General features: G+C 45.3%; 1 protein-coding gene across 1 annotated transcript in view; it reads left to right on the forward strand.

Moving 5' to 3' along the window:
• The first annotated feature begins 414 nt into the window (after window positions 1-414).
• LOC144656072 (transient receptor potential cation channel subfamily M member-like 2) overlaps window positions 415-18,506 on the forward strand; it is a 31,283-nt gene continuing 13,191 nt past the window's right edge. Inside the window, exons 1-15 of the mRNA XM_078516291.1 lie at window positions 415-1,479; window positions 2,860-2,948; window positions 3,598-3,760; window positions 4,215-4,379; window positions 4,757-4,957; window positions 5,442-5,613; window positions 5,823-6,000; window positions 6,443-6,584; window positions 6,887-6,956; window positions 7,405-7,505; window positions 7,844-7,978; window positions 8,253-8,306; window positions 8,388-8,492; window positions 17,357-17,625; window positions 18,003-18,231. Coding sequence (XP_078372417.1) covers window positions 1,381-1,479; window positions 2,860-2,948; window positions 3,598-3,760; window positions 4,215-4,379; window positions 4,757-4,957; window positions 5,442-5,613; window positions 5,823-6,000; window positions 6,443-6,584; window positions 6,887-6,956; window positions 7,405-7,505; window positions 7,844-7,978; window positions 8,253-8,306; window positions 8,388-8,492; window positions 17,357-17,625; window positions 18,003-18,231 — 2,172 coding nt within the window. The 5' untranslated portion in view covers window positions 415-1,380. The remainder of the gene's footprint in view (window positions 1,480-2,859; window positions 2,949-3,597; window positions 3,761-4,214; window positions 4,380-4,756; window positions 4,958-5,441; window positions 5,614-5,822; window positions 6,001-6,442; window positions 6,585-6,886; window positions 6,957-7,404; window positions 7,506-7,843; window positions 7,979-8,252; window positions 8,307-8,387; window positions 8,493-17,356; window positions 17,626-18,002; window positions 18,232-18,506) is intronic.

An 18,506-nucleotide genomic window follows, 5' to 3' on the forward strand; every position in this document is an offset into this window, starting at 1 on the left:
CTTGTTCAACAAAAGTCTTGCCGTTTGTCGCCATTTTCGTGATTGAGTGGAGAAGACGAAACAGGACGCTCGTTTTAATTCTTTCGTCTTTCGGCTCATACATCAGTATTGGGGTGAAAAGTAATTTACAGAAACGCGTATGGCTTTTCGAAGCACAAGGAAGACAAAATGAGGACACCTGGTAATGCTTTATTGCAGCTTTTCAAAGGAAACAGAAATTATTGTCCACACAATAACTAATTATACTGCTCATTGCTTTAAAATATTCAAACCGAAGTATTAAGCTGGCTAAGATATTTCACTGGGGGGGGGGGGGGGGGTACATTCTGGGCACCCTCTAGGCGATCTATCCATCCCTCGTGGTTTTCGACGGGCCCAACACAGAACTGCTTAATCGCTGCCTTCCTTTCTTTACCCTCCGCCCCCCCCCCCCCCCCCCCACACACACCCTTGTCCTAGCCACATCATACCTTGGATTTTTGCCCTCACTTTTGCTGGGTATGGCTTTCTTTAATTTGTCTGTAATTAATATTAAATTGAAGTGGCCATTAAACCGGCTATGTGACCAGCCACATCGCCAAAGTTTATCTCCGGAGTTTATCCGAAAAGGAAATTTGAGTTTGTCGAATCACTGTCAAACACCCTTTTCAGCAAACAGAGCAAGCCCCAAATAATATATAGTGTTCCTTGTTGTGGTATATGTTTTGGAGAGGGGCAGGATTAGGGAGATATTTTCAACTCATTTTCAAATCCATAGAAACGCTCATTGAACGCTTTGGCTGCCTGTGCTTTGTTACGTCAGTTCGTTGCAAATGAGAGTTTCGTTCCCAGCCTCTGTCGAATCGGTAGAGAAAAAAAACGACCAAGGGCTTGGTTACTAGAATATCCACCAAGATCAATAGGCCGGAACAAAAGGAGTATATTTAAAAGTCCATTAAAAGAAATCATGTTAATCTAACATTATCTTAACTTGCACTAAAATGAAGTGCTTAATAACTTTTTTTTAATTGGCTCGATACTATTGTTATTTTATTCAGTACAAAGTAGTTGAAGTGATTAGAGTGAGATCTGGTTGCGAGAGTGATGCTCGGCCGTATGTAATAATATAATAGAATAATTATTAGCCTAAAACCTTTTACTCTCGTATTGAACATAATTATCAACCGTGACGAAGGTTTAATGTAACCGGAATTCAGCTTTAAACTTCCGTTCGACGCAGTACCGCGTTCGACCAAGTGAACAACAGGGGCACAAACTGTCTTTCTCTAATTCACAAATCCTTCAACGTCGCCACAAATGCGCAATCTACAATGTATGCAGCGTTAAACCTGTTCGAAGTAAGATTTAATTGTGTAAATACTTTGATAATTTTAATGTAAAATGGCATCAAATGGCATGGAAGGAGCAGGTCGCTTAACGAACGCACAAAATTCCTCTAAACCGGACGGGGCTGGACACAAACCAAAACTATTAACTCAGGTAAGTCAGAGCGAATACATGCAATCGGATTTGACGTACGTTTAATTCATCGACTGAATAGTAAAGTGGTTTTAGTATAGTTCATACTCGCACTGAATATAGATGGTATATTAATTGCTTTACAGAGAAACATTTTGAAGCTTGAATGTGTGTTTGTTCAGCCGTTTGGAGGCCATTCAATTATTTTAAAAAGTTGTCAATACTTTTGATCGAAGCCCACTGCACGTTATAAACCAGTCGACAATATTTCATAGATTTATTGTCAGAGCTAATAGCGTGACAAGCTTGAATATTGGAGCGAACTGTATGGCATGTGTTAAAAGTTCGAGAAGTTTGAAATCAGTTATTTTCTGTCGCATATTGGAGCTGGTCTTCTCTTGAAAGTACCTCGCAGAATGTTGCTTCGCGGCTGTAAGGTATTAATTATTTCAAATGCAACCTCTAAAAATTAAGAACAGGAAAAGCTTTTTATTCAGATACATGTTGTTTTTGACTGCGAGACCTTTAATGACAAAATTCCAGTATTGATGTGACATTTTATTGAGGACACGACAAGGACCTAATTGTTGCTATAGTTTCCATTATTTGTCAAGAAAATGCTCTTGGATTGTGAAAACACTTTTTCCTCGCGATTACTGATTTATCTCTAATTTTCACGTGTGAAATCTGAAATATTTAAAATACTAATAATTTAACACATCACTGACTTTGAAAGAATTTGTAATCTGAATTATGTAGCTTAAACGAAACGGTACAAATTAAAACAAGAAAAGACTGTTTTTCGCATATGTGCTGGAAAATAAGAGCCTTCCAAATGACATTTAGCGACAAGTGAAATAAACAGGGGTAGCCTCAGTTTTGTTTGCTTGTTGCTTTCGTTTGAAGTGCGAATGATTACAATATTAAAACAAAGGAAAATTTACGTTCCTGTTAACAATTTAGTCTACGCGTTCATGTAAGCACGCAATTGAGTTTCACCGCGGACAAGTGCCTCAGTCAAACAAATGATGAAATTAATTATTTCTTTAAATACATATTTTCACTTAAATCGAAAGAGTAGTATAAAACAGACGCCACAAATTTTCCAAACTCGATGCAGCTGTACTAATTTTCAAAGAAATGCAAATTGGGCTTTTTGTTTTCATTGTCCCATGGAATTGAAAAATAAAAATACAGTTTCTAATTCTATTTCATTTTGTAAAAATGAACACTGAGAACCACCGAAATGATAATAACATGTAATATCATTTTTTACTTCATTTTCCAAAACGTTTTTCACTTGATTTTAAAATTGTCCAAAATAAATGAAAACGCTCATTTATAGATGTTTCAAAACAATAAATGTCTGTAATTATATATATTTTATTTATCATTGATCAGTCCTCAGATGGAAAAGATTCCTGGATATACACCACTTTCAAGAAAAGAACATGCAGTCAGTTCATCCCCTCTAGGAAAGAGGCGAGACGGTGAGAACGGGGTTACTGTCCTGTCAGTTAACTTACAGGGGCATCCAATGAGAAAATTTTACTATAGTTGTCAGAACGCCGTAAATGTTTTTACGTTGTAAGTGTTCTTTCTGTGTGATTTAAAGGCTTATTTTTAAACGAAAAGATATATATTTGTTCGGATAAGCTAGATGAACTTTCAATCTTTAGAAAATTTAGGGAACGAAATATTATTAACCGAAATTTCGAGCTGCTGTTGCCTTTTTTGAAAATCGTAGCTGGCCTTTTTTTTGTACCTAAAACGACATTTTTATTTCTCCGAAAACAACGGGCATTACTTTTCCCATCTAACGAAAATTGAGATAAAGAAATCTCTAGTTTTTCATCACCCTTAGAACTGAAAATCGTAGGCGATTATAGGGTTTCAAACAGATATTCACCGAAACGGTCTGTTGGGTGCCCTTGAATGTAGTCGGTGTCTATGAGCTCTAACAACATTTGACGCTCCAGGGAGTATGCGATAATTAGCAGGAGGGGTTGGGTGTAAAAACAGAAGGGGGAGAGGGCGTCACTTGAAATTGGACCGTGAGAGCCTTAAAGAAAGGGAGAGAAAACTTTACATCGGAATAAAAACTCGTACAAGCCACAGTGAGTTTTGATCATTTTTTAGTTGCTGTTGTGGTCGTTTGGACAAAGATCACCAAGCAGAAGCTACACGTGTTATTCCCGGCAGTGATGTGACGTGGAACGTGACCAGCCATACATTAGAGCAACCAACCAACGCTTATGGCGAGCTGGAATTCACTGGAGCTGGACAAACAAGTAGAGCTAAGGTCAGCATAGCTAAGAGCGAGCATAAGGATAGCTCCGGAACAATATATGAGTTTAGCTATACACTTGCTGCAAGTTATTTTTTGCTTTCTTTGACGAAACGCACATTCTCGTCCCCAGAGCCGCTTGTTCCTCTTAGCCGGCGGAGCCTGTGCGCGAGAAACAAGTGACTCTGGAGAGACATGACTTCATTGATCTTTGATTGGCTAGATTTTAACAAAAGGTACAAATCTAGCCAATCAAATCATGTGTCCTCACAGCCACTTGTTTCTAGTTCGGACCTAAAAGGGACAAGCGGCTTTGAGGACGAGAATGCGAAACGCAAATTTTAGCTAGAGTATATGTCCATGATATAACAACAATCAACAGCTATATGGTAAAAAAGTAGAAGAACTACGTATGATCATTCGCACCGCTAACCCTTACATCCTTGTTTTACATGTTTTCGTTTTGTAGTTTATCCGTATTTCTCACGATACTGATCCCGAAAAAATTCTACGCCTATTAAGAGAAGAATGGAGGTTAGATTTGCCAAAGCTGCTCATCTCTGTCACTGGTGGAGCTAAAAACTTTGTCCTGCATCCCAAGTTGAAACACGTCTTACGACAGGGGCTGCTGAAGGTATTTCATTTTTTCCTTTTTGCATTGAAAACCAACAAACCAAGAAACGAGTACAGCGCTGTGGTAAAAAGCTGCAAGAAATATATTTCAAAGGACGAGAAGGGCTTTAGCCTCCTTATTATATATCTTTATTAAGTTAGCTTAAAGAGTGATTATTTTGTTTTTTGCTATATTACATCGTCTGAGAGCCCCAAATGGATCGAGCGACCATTCTCTATGGGGTTGCTGTAAAATATTTGTTACCCGCTTCGTATGCATGCTTTGAACATGCATGATTCCTAACTATCGGAAAAAAGGAATTTGAAGAGTATTCGGAGGATTCGGGGTCTTAGTAGATCGAGGAGCATGACAGATATAGACTTAATGATGTTCCACAGGCAGCCCAGACAACCGGTGCGTGGATCATCACAGGTGGGACAAACACTGGTGTGATGCGTCACGTGGGTGAAGCTGTTAAAGGTCATACCGTAATGTCACGTGGGGCACAGCTTATGAAAGACAAAGCGTCACAGCTGCATTTGATTGGTATCGCTACCTGGGGCATTGTGGATCACAGGACGGACTTAATCGACAGCAAGGTCAGCGCCATGTGCCCGCTCAGAATATAACGCAGTATAAATATTGTCCACCCTTCATATTATATCAGTCTTACATGATTATTCTAGACCATAAAAGTTTTATCTATTTTAAAGAGAACTAATTAAAAACGTTATCAAATAGCTCTTTATAAAAAATATGGAACACTAGCTAATTTAATATCACTGAACTTGAAGTCGATAAAGGTAAAAATGATTTAACGCCGCAAATGTCAGTGATTAACCCCTCACGTTTCAAGCATTAGCTCTTAGTCGGCACAAAAACAAATGTTAAAGGACCGTGTCTGAAAAAGAGTCGAAAAGAGGTATTGAGAACCATATAATGTGCTCTGAAACAGGGTAAAGGCTTGTAATTTAATAGGCAACGAAACACTACACCTCCTACTCCTCCCCATCTGAAGAGTAACCCCAAGGGCCTTAATTAAAAGTACTCACGAGATTGAAGCTGGTATGATTTTTCACACAGGGAGTTGTCACGTACCACATGACCTCAAGTCTACTGTCAGAGGGAGCTTGCCTCGACAACAATCATTCACATTTTATCCTGGTGGATGATGGAACAGCAGGAAAGTATGGAGGGGAAATCCCATTCCGTGCCAGCCTTCAAAACTGCATAACAACGAAAAAGATTGCTAGAAGTAAGTATGTCTGATGGTACACTATTGTTCTTGTTACCGTTATTATTTCTCATGACATGTGTTTCAGTAGAAGTTTAGAACTTCAAAATTCCCGCAGAACTTTATTGTGGAGTTGTTTCAGCTTCAGGGCAACAACAACGTTTCTAAATTCTTATTTTTAAGTTGCTATACCACAATTATGTACGGCTTATAGTTTTACGTTTTTTCAGGTAAATCTCATGGTATCCCTGTGGTTCTACTTGTTCTTGAGGGAGGTCCAAACACAATCCTGACCGTGTTGGAATCTGTGACAAGTAATCCAGCTGTGCCCGTCGTCATTGCTGAGGGCAGCGGAAGGGCAGCTGATATCTTAGCGCATGCTCATGGACTTGTCACTTCAAATGACGGGTGCGTATTAGTAGTTCTATTTTATAGAACCGCTTAATTTGTTTTAACTCGAGCTCGGATAACTCGAAAACCCGTTAACTCAAATTAAATTTCGTTCCCCTTGATCAAAATTTGTGTCAAATTTACCCCGATAACTCGAATACCGGTTCTTGAAACTCGCCATGGTTGCTTATTAATTAGAGTAACGAGCAGATCACGTATTTGACAGCCATTATCCACTATTATAATAAGAATTTATGATTGTGTTAAAGTTTCTGACGAGATAAGTTCAATTTGCACTGTACTGTATACTGTAATGCGGAAAAATCAGTAAACTATCAATTATTAACTTGAAATATTCAATCGACTCCGAACACTCGAAACCTCGGTTTCGTACGTTTCCCTTCAAAGTTTGAGTTACCGCGGTTCTACTGTCACTGTACATATTTTTTCTTCTTTACAGAACCGACATGGAGGACATGTCTGAAGTTGTTGAACACCAACAGCTTCTTATGAGAATTCAAAAAGCTTTCCCAGAATGCAACGAGGAGAAATGCTATGCAATATACCATAACGTGCTTAAATGTGTGGGGAACAAGAGATATGTGAGTTGAGAAAGAGATTGAACTTAATGAATTCCAAGTAATAAAGTTTACTTATAGTAATAAAATAGTATTTAAAATAATAAAATTCCTGTATTATTGTTAGTAGTAATCGTTGGTCGAACTATTCAACAAGCCTCCTGTCCTGATTTATTTCCTAAAAGTTACTCCCCTGACATCGCCGAATTTTTTGGGCGAATTCAGGAACGTTAAATACTTAATCGTGCTATAAGGTAATAAGTCTTTTTCCTGTGTGTACATTTTTCGGGGTGCAATATAAACTCTTTGCTTGGACTTGTTTCTAGATAACGATATTTCGAATGGATGAGGATGGCATCGATATCGACAGAGCGATACTGAGGGCGCTATTGAAAGGTTTGGAAAGCTTTTATCCTAGCTGCGTACCTCGTTAACATATGATGCCAGGAGCCCATTACGCGGAGCGTGCAACTTCCATCTGTTTGTGCAACGGCATTTCACAAGTAAAGTTATTTTTAGCTCAGTCTTTCCCGCGAAAATTACTGTTTCCGATGATGTCAGCTACTGCTTTGGGAGGAAATACTGAAATCATCCCTTGAAAAACGCCGTTTCACAGACGCCGTATGGAAGTTGCACGCTCCTGGTAATGGGATCCTGATGATGTTTACTAAGATAGTCAAGTCTGACCCCAATATAACAGGGCAAAACGATCAAAACATTAACCAATCACAAAACGAATTAGCGTAGTATCCCTACTTATCCTCTAAAGAAAGCACTTCAAGCAATTCATCACCCTGTAGATACTGACTTGATTGTTGAAAGGAGTTTGTCTTGTTGCTTGCAGCACAACATGCGTCCGCTGCAGACCAGTTGAGTTTGGCCCTGATATGGAATCGAGCCGACATCGCCAGAACAGAAATTTTCACAGAAGATCAAAAGTGGGAGGTATGATGTGGATGGATGTAGTTTGAAATCTTTGCGGAAGATAACCTCTTTCTTTTTTTCCAAGCCCGTCATGTCATGTCATGCCATGTCATGTCAAGTCAGGTCTTTAAGTCATCACACCGTAATGTCATGTTAGGAACATTTTCATTGTTCCACGAAGATTTTCTCCCCCGCTCTGTAGCTATGTTGAAAAAGATTACTGTGAAGTCATCCAAGTACGCTGCAAAGATGTAATAGACAGTGGAAATGTAGGCCGCTTTGCGTACATTCCGGTATTATTTTCTTCCTATGCAGAGAACAGACTTAAGTAGCCTGGTGTTTGTGTTTTTCTTTAACAGATGGACGCTTTGGAAGATGCGATGATGGATGCTCTAGTCAACAATCGTGTCGAGTTTGTGAATCTTCTTTTGGAGAATGGTGTCAGTATGAGCAAATTTCTTACGACAACTCGGATAGAGGAGCTATACAAAGCGGTGAGTAGAACATTAAACTCAAGAATTTAAGCTAGATGTAAACTTGCTTATGGCTTCACCTGGAAAGAAGACAACTTTGTGGCGCCATGATTTGACGTTCTTTTACTTGTAACACTGAACAAAATACCAAAAGTAGAGTATCACTCCTATTTTCGAGTAGAAACGTAGACAACTTTATTTAAAGAGGGTGGCACATAAAAATTGGTACTCGAACATGTTCATACTGATACATGTATGCATACTCCGTTAAACGCATCTTCTGGTTTCTCTGTAGAGGAGGAAATCTTCGTCGAGTGCTGTATTCAGACAACTGATTGGGAAAGAGAAAGTAAGTATTGAAAAAGAAACCTCTTGCCCGCAGTGTAATCAGTTAAATAAGAAGCACTTAAGTCCCACTTTTTTCCAACAGATAGATTCTGGTCGGTTTAACCTTTCCGATGTCAACAGTATCATACGACGATTACTAGGAAGCACATACAAAGGACACGGAGATAAATATAACACGATAACAAGGGTGAATATGTCTTTTGTTTCTTTGTTGGTAAAAAATGTAAATGTTGTTTATAGTGGTCATGCACTTAGCTTCGTATATTCTTCGAGACAGCTGGTTTACAGGCATGCCACTGAAACAGAGGAAGCGAGTATGCTACTGTATGAACTGTTCGAGTACCTATGCCCCCTCTAGTTGTTCGTCCACTGATAGGAGTGAACTCACTTGGTATGTCGCGAGACGTCACTGCGCCACAGTTGTCTCTTCCAGTGAGCCGGACAGCAATGAAATGTCCTCACCGCTGATAGATCCTCTCCGAGTCGGATTCCACGACCATCTCCAGAAGACCATCGACCGATGTGACAGAGCTCCTCATCGCTCTCCAGCGTCACGCCACCCAGGCACGTCCCGCGACCGGAGGCACGGCCACTTCCACTGTCATACTCTTGCAGCGTACATGACTACGTTCTCAGCAGAGCGGGGAGACTCGTGGACATGACACGCGTGACGCGTGTGAGACAGACCTGACTGACTGACTGGCGACTGACATGACGGCGGGAGAGGCTCGGACCCATCCATCCACCCCTCCCACTTGTCTCGATCTGCGAGTCGCCGACATCAGGGCCACCACTGGTCTGCAGCGGACGCATGGTGCGCAAGCACAGACACCCCACTCAGACAGACACAGGGGAGAATGCGAAGTGCCAGAGGAGTAGGAACCACGCAATCGGGATGTGTGATCGTTTGCCCTGTGGGTCAGACTGACACAGACCACAGGATCCCACGGAGCGTGCAACTCCAACGCGCGGAACGCGCAGGGATGATTCGTATCCCCCAGCGAGCGACATCACGACAGTATCGGGGAAGACGAGCAACACTGGAAATGCCGGCCGTGGAGTGCGCTCGCGTAATGGCCGCACATGCGAGGTACGCGCTAGAGCCCCAGCGCCCCGATCGCCGTCGACGATGCCATCCTCATCCACGAAACGCAGCGTCCGCGAGAAGCACCGACACCGGAGACATACCAGCCGAGTCGCCGACGCCATCGCGAGCAGGGCGATCAGACAGGAGGGGGTCGACCCGAACCACCGACTACTTGCGCTCTTCTGTCTCCCCACTCACTCTCTGTTCCCCCACTAGCAGATGAATGCAAGCTCTCCCGCCTGAGGCGTGCTCAGACGTCCCAGTGGGACAGACAGACCGCGAGGACCGGGTCGCGCGCGAGCCCGACCCCGAGACACCCGGGAGGCGGGGGGCGCGCCGACACCCCGGGGCCGCGGCGGCGTGGGCGCATCGAGGGGGCGCGGGCGGGGACCCAGATCACACAGGAGCGTCCGAGCGAGTCGGAGAAGTGGAGCAGCACCGCGGAGGACACACAGAGAACACGGAAGAGGCCGACCCAGACGCAACATCGCGGGAGTGGTAGTGCTGAGTACGGACCCGAACGAGCGCCGCATCGGTACTGCGGCGCTATTCGGGGCGGCGCATCTTTTGTCCTAAATGCGGCGCATTCGAGGGCGGCGCTATTCGGGGGCGGCGCAGAGAGGTAGCAGCAAAGAACACTATACGCACCCGTCAGAGGACAGTCAGAGCAGCGCGAATCAGCTGCCCTCCGCGCCCTCAGCAGACGACGGGACAGCGATACTGTCACAGATCCACACGGTCAGGAGGTGACCTCCAAGAACGAGAACCACAGGAACCAGAGACCACGACAAGCCGACTGTGGAAGAGACGTGTTTGCCCAAGCGAAACACTCACTAAGCTGGGGAAGAAGCACCACGAAACACATGCGAGACGGCGAACAAGTGTACCATCAGACATACACCAGCTCTCGGAGCAGGAAGGCTGGCACGGAATGGGATTCCCTCCATACTTCCGCTGTTCCATCATCCACCAGGAATGGAATGATTGTGTCGAGGCAAGCTCCCTCGACAGAGACTGAGGTCAGTGGTACGTGACAACTCCCGTGGAAATCATACCAGCTTCATCTCGTGAGTACATTAGGCCCTGGGGACTCTCAGATGGGAAGGAGTAGGCTAGGAGGGTAGTGTTCTTGCCTATATACAAGCCACCCTTTCAGAGCACATTATGGTCTCAATACCTCCTCTCAGACACGGTCCACATTTGGTGCCGACAGAGCTAATGCGCGTGAGGCACGACTTGCGGCGTCATTACCACGACCGCAGAATAATAGCAGTGTCAAAGAGCTAGATACGAATAGCCAAATAGACTATGCAATCAGTAAGACGAAAATATGAAGGGTGGACAATACTGCGCGAGGGGCACATGGCGCGACCTGCTGTCGATTAGTCCGTCCTGTGATCCACAATGCCCCAGGTAGCGATACCAATCAAATGCAGCTGGACGCGCCTAGCTGGCCCACGACATACGGTAGACCTACAGCTTCACCCACGTGACGCATCACACCAGTGTTTGTCCCACCGAGATCCACGCACCGGTGTCTGGCGCCTGTGGAACATCATAGTCAACTTCTGCCCCGATCACTGACCCCGAACCCCGAATACTCCATCTCCGAGTAGAATCAGCATGTCAAGCAGCAACGAAGCGGGAACAAAACAGCAACCCCAAGAGAATGGTCGCTCGATCATTGGGGCCCAGACGAGAAAGCAAAAAACAACCCGCAAAAGATAAGGAGGAAGCCCTCCGCAAACTGCAGCTACCACAGCGTTGTACTCGTTTTGTGTGCAATGCAAAAGGAAAATACCCAGCAGCCCCGCGAAGACGGCAACTGGGAGCAGGACGAGCTCCACCAGACAAGAGAGCAGCGGCAACACCTCATCCCTAGCGAGAATCGGGACAGACGGAGAAAACGGAACTACAAAACGAAAACAGGAGTAACGGTAGCGGGCGAAGATCAACGAGCCTACCATGAGCGGATGGAATCATGGACAAACTCAGCTATGCGTTCGCACCGTCCCAAAGCCGCGTCCCAGTCCGAACAGAAACAAGTGGCGGAGGAGGAGAAGACCGACAGCCATCAGGTCAGCGATCCCCAGAGCCACTGTCCGGCACGGCTCCGCCGGCTAAGGGGGGAAGAGGCCGGGGAGAGAAGCGCGGCAAAGAAAACCAAACCGACGTGACAACCAAGTCCGAGCCCGCCGCCACTAGCTGACCTAGCTCTACTTGGTCCAGCCAGTGAATCCAGCCGCCAAAGCGTTGTTGTTGCCTAGAGGCACGCCCGTCACATCACTGCGGGAAACACGGTAGCCGTGTATCTTAACAACACAGCACAAGCAACACTGTGCCGACAAGTCCCTAGGCATCCGGCAAGATCCCCCCCATACACCCACCCCGAGATGCAAAAAGGGAGATAGTCACAGGGGGGTAGGAGAGGAGGGGGAAGGGGACGACACAGGGAAGCGAGGGGTGGGGGGGGGGGTGCGCACCCCCACCCGAAGGCCGACACCGTCTCGCCCTAGAGGGGAAAACTCAAGTGGTATCAGGAATCACTGAGGCAAAAAAAAAAAAAAAAAAAAAAAAGAAGGAAAAAAATAGATTCTGTGCTCATAGGGATCATAAAAAGAAAAGAATAAAACAAGAAAAGGCGAATTGATGGAACAGTGACTAAGCGGAAAAGCGAAGAGTGTGGACTACAGAAAGGAAAAGGAAAAAAAACACGAGAGGAGGACAGGGAAAGGAGATAACAGGAGGTAATATAGGCGACAGAAAGAAAAAGCGAGCAACGTAAAGGAAGGCCTAGAGAAGCCTAGTACGAGAAAAAAGAAGGATGGAGCTAGACTAAGTACACAGACAAACAGCGGAAGCAGAAAGGAAGTATTAAAAAAGAGGAGAAAAAAAACACAGAGGAAAAAAACGCAGGAAGAAAGCGAGAGAAGACGCCAAGAGGCGACAGGCTCCACACAGGCACGGAGCAAGAAAGTGAGGTGGGCACAAAAGTAGACAACAAAGTGGCCCAAGGAACAACACACAGCACAGAACCACACAGCGAAGACTACCACAGCAAAGACGTACGCAATCGAAGACGCCACACCGAGTTAGTGTGTGTCCAGCCCCGTGTAGAGAGGACTGCCCTCAGCACGATGCCAACACACACAAAGTACAACCCGAACACGAAGAGAGGAGGGAAGGAAAGAAAGACAGGCCCGAGGAGACGGGGAGGAGAAGCAACCGAAAGAGAGAAGGTGAAAAACGGCCGAGACCCCGCGATCACCCACCAATATACAAAAAAGCGAGAAAAGAGCACGAAGAAAAAAAGACATACTCTGATCGCCCACGAGAAGAGGGGAACGAAACCCAGAAGAGCAAGCACAGGCAGCAAAGCGCAGAGGAGAGAAAAGAGACCCCCCCCCAAAGGCAGGAAGGACCCAAAGAGGAAAGGGAAAAAAAAAGAAGCACAAAAGAGGGAAAACAAGGAGAGTGGAGGAGGGGGGGGGGGGGGGGGGGAGAAAGAAAGGAAGGAGGAAGAGGGGGGAACACGAGGGAGGAAGATGCAGAGGGTGCCAGACCCCCCCCCCAAAGAGAAAGAAGAGAGAAAAGTGGAAACAGAAGACACCCACGGAAAAGCACGGCACCACCCAGAAGAGGAGAAAGAGAGGTGTCTCCACTCAGAAAGGGAAAGGAAGACAGAAGGACAGAAAGGAGAGAGTACACGGGAGCCAGGGAAGAGAGAACCCGGAAGAGAAGGGCGCCACGCGAGAACAGGCAAACAACAGAGTCGACCTACCAGAGAAGGAAAGAAAAGAGGAAAGAAAGAGAAAAAAAGAAGAGGAAGAAGAAAAAAGCAAAAAAAAAAGAAAACAAAGAACCGAGAGCGAAAAAAAAAAAAAACAAGAAACTCGCGACGAGGCAAAAAGAAACACGCAGAAAGAAAAACAGAAACCCACGGTCGCAGAAAAGAGAAGACAGCGACAGGGACCACAGGAACAGAAAGAAGAGACGGGAGAGAACCACACCAGGCCAAAAGGAAACAACAAACAAAGGAAGGAGAAAAGAGAAGACGCGGAGAGACAAAGAGGACAAAAAAAAAAGAAAGAAGGCAAAGACAAAAAGGGCAGAGAAGACCAGGGAAGAGAGAAGAGAGAAAAAAAGCAAGGGCACACAAACAGACAAAAAAGAAAAAAGGAAAGAGGACAAGAGACAACACCACAGGAAGGAGTAGGGAGAGGAAAAGCAAAAAAAAGACCGGACGCAGTCCAACACGAAGGGACAGACACAGGAAGAAAACGACAAAAGCACGTCCCCACAGAGAACAAACAAAACAGGGACGGCAGGAAGAAAGGGGGGGGGGGGGGGCAAAAGAAGGGAGAGCAACGGGGGGGGGGGGGCGGGGAGCAAAAAACAGAAAAAAACGAAAAAGGAAAGAGACAAAACGGAAACACTCACACCCACACACAGACAGAACCCAAGACGAAAAAAGACAAAACAAAAACCAGAAAGCAAAAACAGAAAACCAGGAGAAAGGAAAAACAGCAGACCCAAGAAGAGACCAGAGCCCAAAAAACCAAGACAACGCATCACACAAAGCGAGACAAAAGAACCAACCGCAAAAAAAAAAACAAACAACACAGAAACGACAAAAAGGGGGGGGGGGCAGCCCCCCCCGTCCAAAACACACAACACAAGCAAAGAAAACACCGCACCAACGCGGACGAGGGCCACAGAAAGCAAAGGAGTGGAACAAGAGCAAGAAGACAAGATGCAGGACAGGAAAGAAAAGAAAACCAACCAAGACACAGAGAGTCACAAGAAGAAAGAAGAACCCAACACACACACACAGAAAAAACAAAAGAGACCCCAACAACGAAAAAAAGGACAAAAAGAGAGGAAGAGAAAAAGAAGAAAGAGGAGGAGGGGAAACAAACGAAGGGGAAAACATCGGCGAAGCCGTACAAGACACTCATGAAGGTGAACAGGCCAGAGGAGGAGAACACAAAACAGGAACGACCGACGAGAAAGAGCAAAAGAAAACCCAAAACAGAAAGAAGAACCAGATCACGCGAGACAGCACCACAGCAACAAAAACAGAAGACAGAAGAGAAGGAGGGACAGAGACCACACCACAACAACGACAAAGGAGCCCCACCCCCCCCACACGAGTGGCAGGGATGAGAGGTCACCGCGAGGAAGCGAACGAGGACAAGGACAGAACAACCGAAAAAGAGCACCACACCAGAGAGATGGAGGAGAACAGGAAGAAACGAAGAAAAGAAAACGACGCCAAAACTACCCATCGGAGAGAAGTCAACACGAAGGAAAAAACACCAACAACAACAACAGACCCAAGAAACACGACAAAAGAGCCAGCAGACAAAGGAAAACGACACAACACAAAAAAAAGAAAGAAAGAAAACCAAACACAAAACACAGAAGCAAAAATCAGCGAGTCCGAGGGGGAGGAAGAGAGAGAACAAAACAAAAATCACGATCTACACAACAGAGAGAGGGGCAAAAGAAATGTCGGGAAAGAAGAGGAGGCAGGGACTTGCCACGGCAATAAAGAACGCGGATCAGGAAGAACGAAGCCATGCAGCAACTGTGTTTCGGGCGTAGCAAGAAGATCACGCGGACCAAAACCGCATGCGCTTGCTCGTCCTTCTGTGGGAAATGTCCATGTAAAGGGAACGGAAGAAGATGTACTGGTACGTGGAAGTCCATGAGTTGAGACATGAGTGTGAGGAAGGGGGGATAGGATAAGGGGGGTGGAGAGAAAGGCAACCCTAACCCTAACCTAAGTAGGACAGAGGGGAAGGGGAAAAAAAGAGGGAGAGCTAATTCCTCTTCAATAAAGTGACACGAAGAAAATAGGGGTGGACCACCCATCATCCCCGATGCCCCGAGGACCAAACAGCGTAACTGGTGACCTTCTGAACTGCTCTACTGATACAGGATGGAGAGCGTGATAACGGGAAGGCAGGAAAAGGAAGAAGACAGGCTCGAACTGGAGAGTGAGCTCAAGGATGTCGAGGAAAAGTGTGGGAGGGACAGCGGAAGGAAAGAGGAAGTGGAGATCGAGAAAAAAGAAGCCACAAAAGAAGGAGGAGAGAGACAGCAGCGTGGGAGAACGGCAAAAGGCGTAGGAGGGGGAGGGGGTTAGGAAGCCTACGGGAGGGAGGGGAAGGCACAGACAGAAAGAGGAAGGGAAGTACACACAGAGGAAGACAAACAAACGAGAGAAGACATTCCTTGGAGGATGGTGAAACATGTGTGTGAAAGGGATGAAGCCATGCACTGGATAGGACAGACAGCAAGTCACAAGGAACAGAGATGGGGATAGGGAAAGGGAAGGACAAAGCGAAGGATCAAGCATAGAGAAAGGAAGTGACACCAAACAGAACAATGGGAGTGGTCGATGGAATGAAGCTGTAAAAAAAAGAGGGTGAAGAACAGGAGGGAAGACGGAACGAAGGAGGGAGATGAGAGGAAAACGAAGACGAACGGAAAAAAAGCAACCCGAAAACAAAATTGGAGCAACGAAGGAAATAAAGAAGTGAGAGGGAGAAGCAAAAAGCTCAGAAACGCCAGGAGGAGGACAGCCACGACACAGATGCCAGCGGAAGGGAACAGCAAGCAAAAAAGAGAAAGGAGACAGACAAGAAGAGAAGAAGGGAGAGAACAGAATACGAACAGGGGGAAAGAGAAGAATAGATGGGATGGAAGAAAAAGTCAAGAGGCAAAGAGGGCAAAGGAAGGGACAGGAGAAAAGGGAACAAGAACAAACGAGAAAAAGGAAAAAGCGGGAAACAGAAGAAAAACAGAAGAACGAGAAAAGGAGGAAACGAAGAGGGGAAGGAAAGGAGAGAGACGGAGAGAACAAAGGAAGAAAACGTAACGAGAAAAGGCCGAAAGAAGAGAAAGAGGAGGAGAGAGACAACGGCGACACGAGCCAAAAAAACGAAAAACCAAAAAAACAGAAAAAAGTAGAACCAGAGAAAAACAGAAGAAAAAACCACAAAAAAAAAAAACACAGCAAGACAAGACACCAAAACAGAAAGCACAAAAGGAAGAGGAGACGCAAGACGCGAGCAGCGAGCCAAGGCGCGAAAAGAAACAAGAGAGAAGAAAACGAAGTAAGAAGAAAGAGAGAACAAAGGAAAAAGGAGGAGGAAAAGAAGAAGCCAAGAGGAGAGACAGAAAGGAAAGGGGGGAGGGGGGGGGGGAGAAAGGGGGGAGAGGGGGAGGAGGAGGACGACCCGGAGAAGAGAGGAAACCCACCCAGGAACACGCCACAAATATTTTAAATGAACATAACATACTTAAAAATTCCAACTAGCAGGAGGCAGACCAGTTGGCTTTATACAAAGCGTGACTGAGGATTTGAACTCGGGACGACCGAGAACAAATCCAGCTAGTGGCAGGGTGGAGTGTTTGAAACCGGGACCTACGGATTACAACGACAGCGCCCTAAACCACTCCGCCAAGCTGCCTCATATAGTGCCCTGGTGCCCTAGTCCATGATCATGGTATCTCTATCCTCGCCCCAAGTAATTAAGGGCGGGGCGGGCGCGCTGGAGGGGAATAGGGATTCTTCTCAGAGGTGCGTTGTCCTTATTCACACCAAACTGTATTACTTTTTCTAACTTAGTTCAAAACTTCTTGAAACTAGCTGGTTTGTGCAATACAGAAAAAAAGATTGAAGCAGCTTATTGTTAGCTAGCTATTGCACAGACAAATTGCAGCCCGTATGATGCCCCCCAAAAGTCTTTTTTGTTTTTGATGTAGCGACGATTTCATCAGTAAATGGAACGTTTGAAGTCTAAAACTTCAGTACATTGTTTAATACATTTTAAGGCAGCCGTACTCGTTGGGGCTACGTTTAAGCGGTTTACATTTGAAGTCTGTACTTCAATAAGTCTAGTTCGTTTTTTGTCATTGCAACCTCAGAAATTAATAAATGTTTCCTTTCAAAGGCTCTTGATATCGCTAACACGACAATGTTTGTGGATGGGCACCGTGACCACATGGTGAACGCCGTTCACGTGACCAACCCGTTCAAGGAGTTGCTGTTATGGTCCGTGCTTTGCAACATGCAGAAAATGGCGCTCTTTATGTGGGAGCGTGGAGACGAGAATCTGGCGCGAGCGCTTGTGGTGGGAAAATTGTACAACGTCATGGCCAAGCTGACTGAGCGTGATGACGCAAAGGCGGATATCACTGATGAGCTGTACGCGCATGTCGAGTGAGTGTTGTTTGTAAAATTTTTGGTCTCCTGGAACTGTCTAGATCACAGTTGTTCTCACACAGAGTTCACACTAGAGTTTGCAATTCGATTGATTTGATAAGTGGTAAAAAGGGTCAAGATAAAGTCTGCGTTCGAGCCAAGTGGCCCATCACACCATTTGGCTTATACACTTGGGTAGAGAGGGGCACTGTGAGAGTAAAGTGCCTTGCCAAAGAACACAACACTGCACTGCACTGCGGCATTGCAATACACTGCTCTGCATAGCTCTGCACTGCACTGCACTGCACTGCACTACACTACAGTACTCCACTACACAAATCTGGCACAAATTTTTCACTACATTTGGCTTCTAATCCTTTCCTGTTTATGCTTAGAGAGTTCAAGCGACTGGCGTTGGGTTTGTTAGATCAGTGCTTTCGGACGAATGAGGAGCTCACTCAACAACTGCTAACCTATTACTTGGAGAACTGGGGCGGCCAGACATGTCTGTCACTTGCTGTGGCTATTGAACACGAGGAATTTCTAGCTCATGTTAGTTGCCAGACTCTTCTTACCGATATATGGACAGGCGCAATGAAGACAGCGCACAGGTCTTCTATTAAGGTAAGACACTAAGACGGCTGTTTTTGTTCGCCGGGTCTCTAAGAGGAAAGACAAATATATCACGTGCAAAATACGAACTTGTAGATTTCCTTTACGCCAATATGCGAAATCCCACTGAATACCCAGACAACCATTCGGCATTGTCTCGTAGACTTGTAATGCATGCTTCCATCCGACAACGTTAATTGAAATAGCTACCATGATTCAGGCTGTTATTTATACTATCGTCGTGTTGTTACCAAATAAGCCACTATGAACGCCATAACCATTGTAAA

Source organism: Oculina patagonica, chromosome 6, assembly GCF_052425735.1.
Source record: "Oculina patagonica isolate OP01 chromosome 6, crgOcupat, whole genome shotgun sequence".
Taxonomy (NCBI): Eukaryota; Metazoa; Cnidaria; class Anthozoa; order Scleractinia; family Oculinidae; genus Oculina; species Oculina patagonica.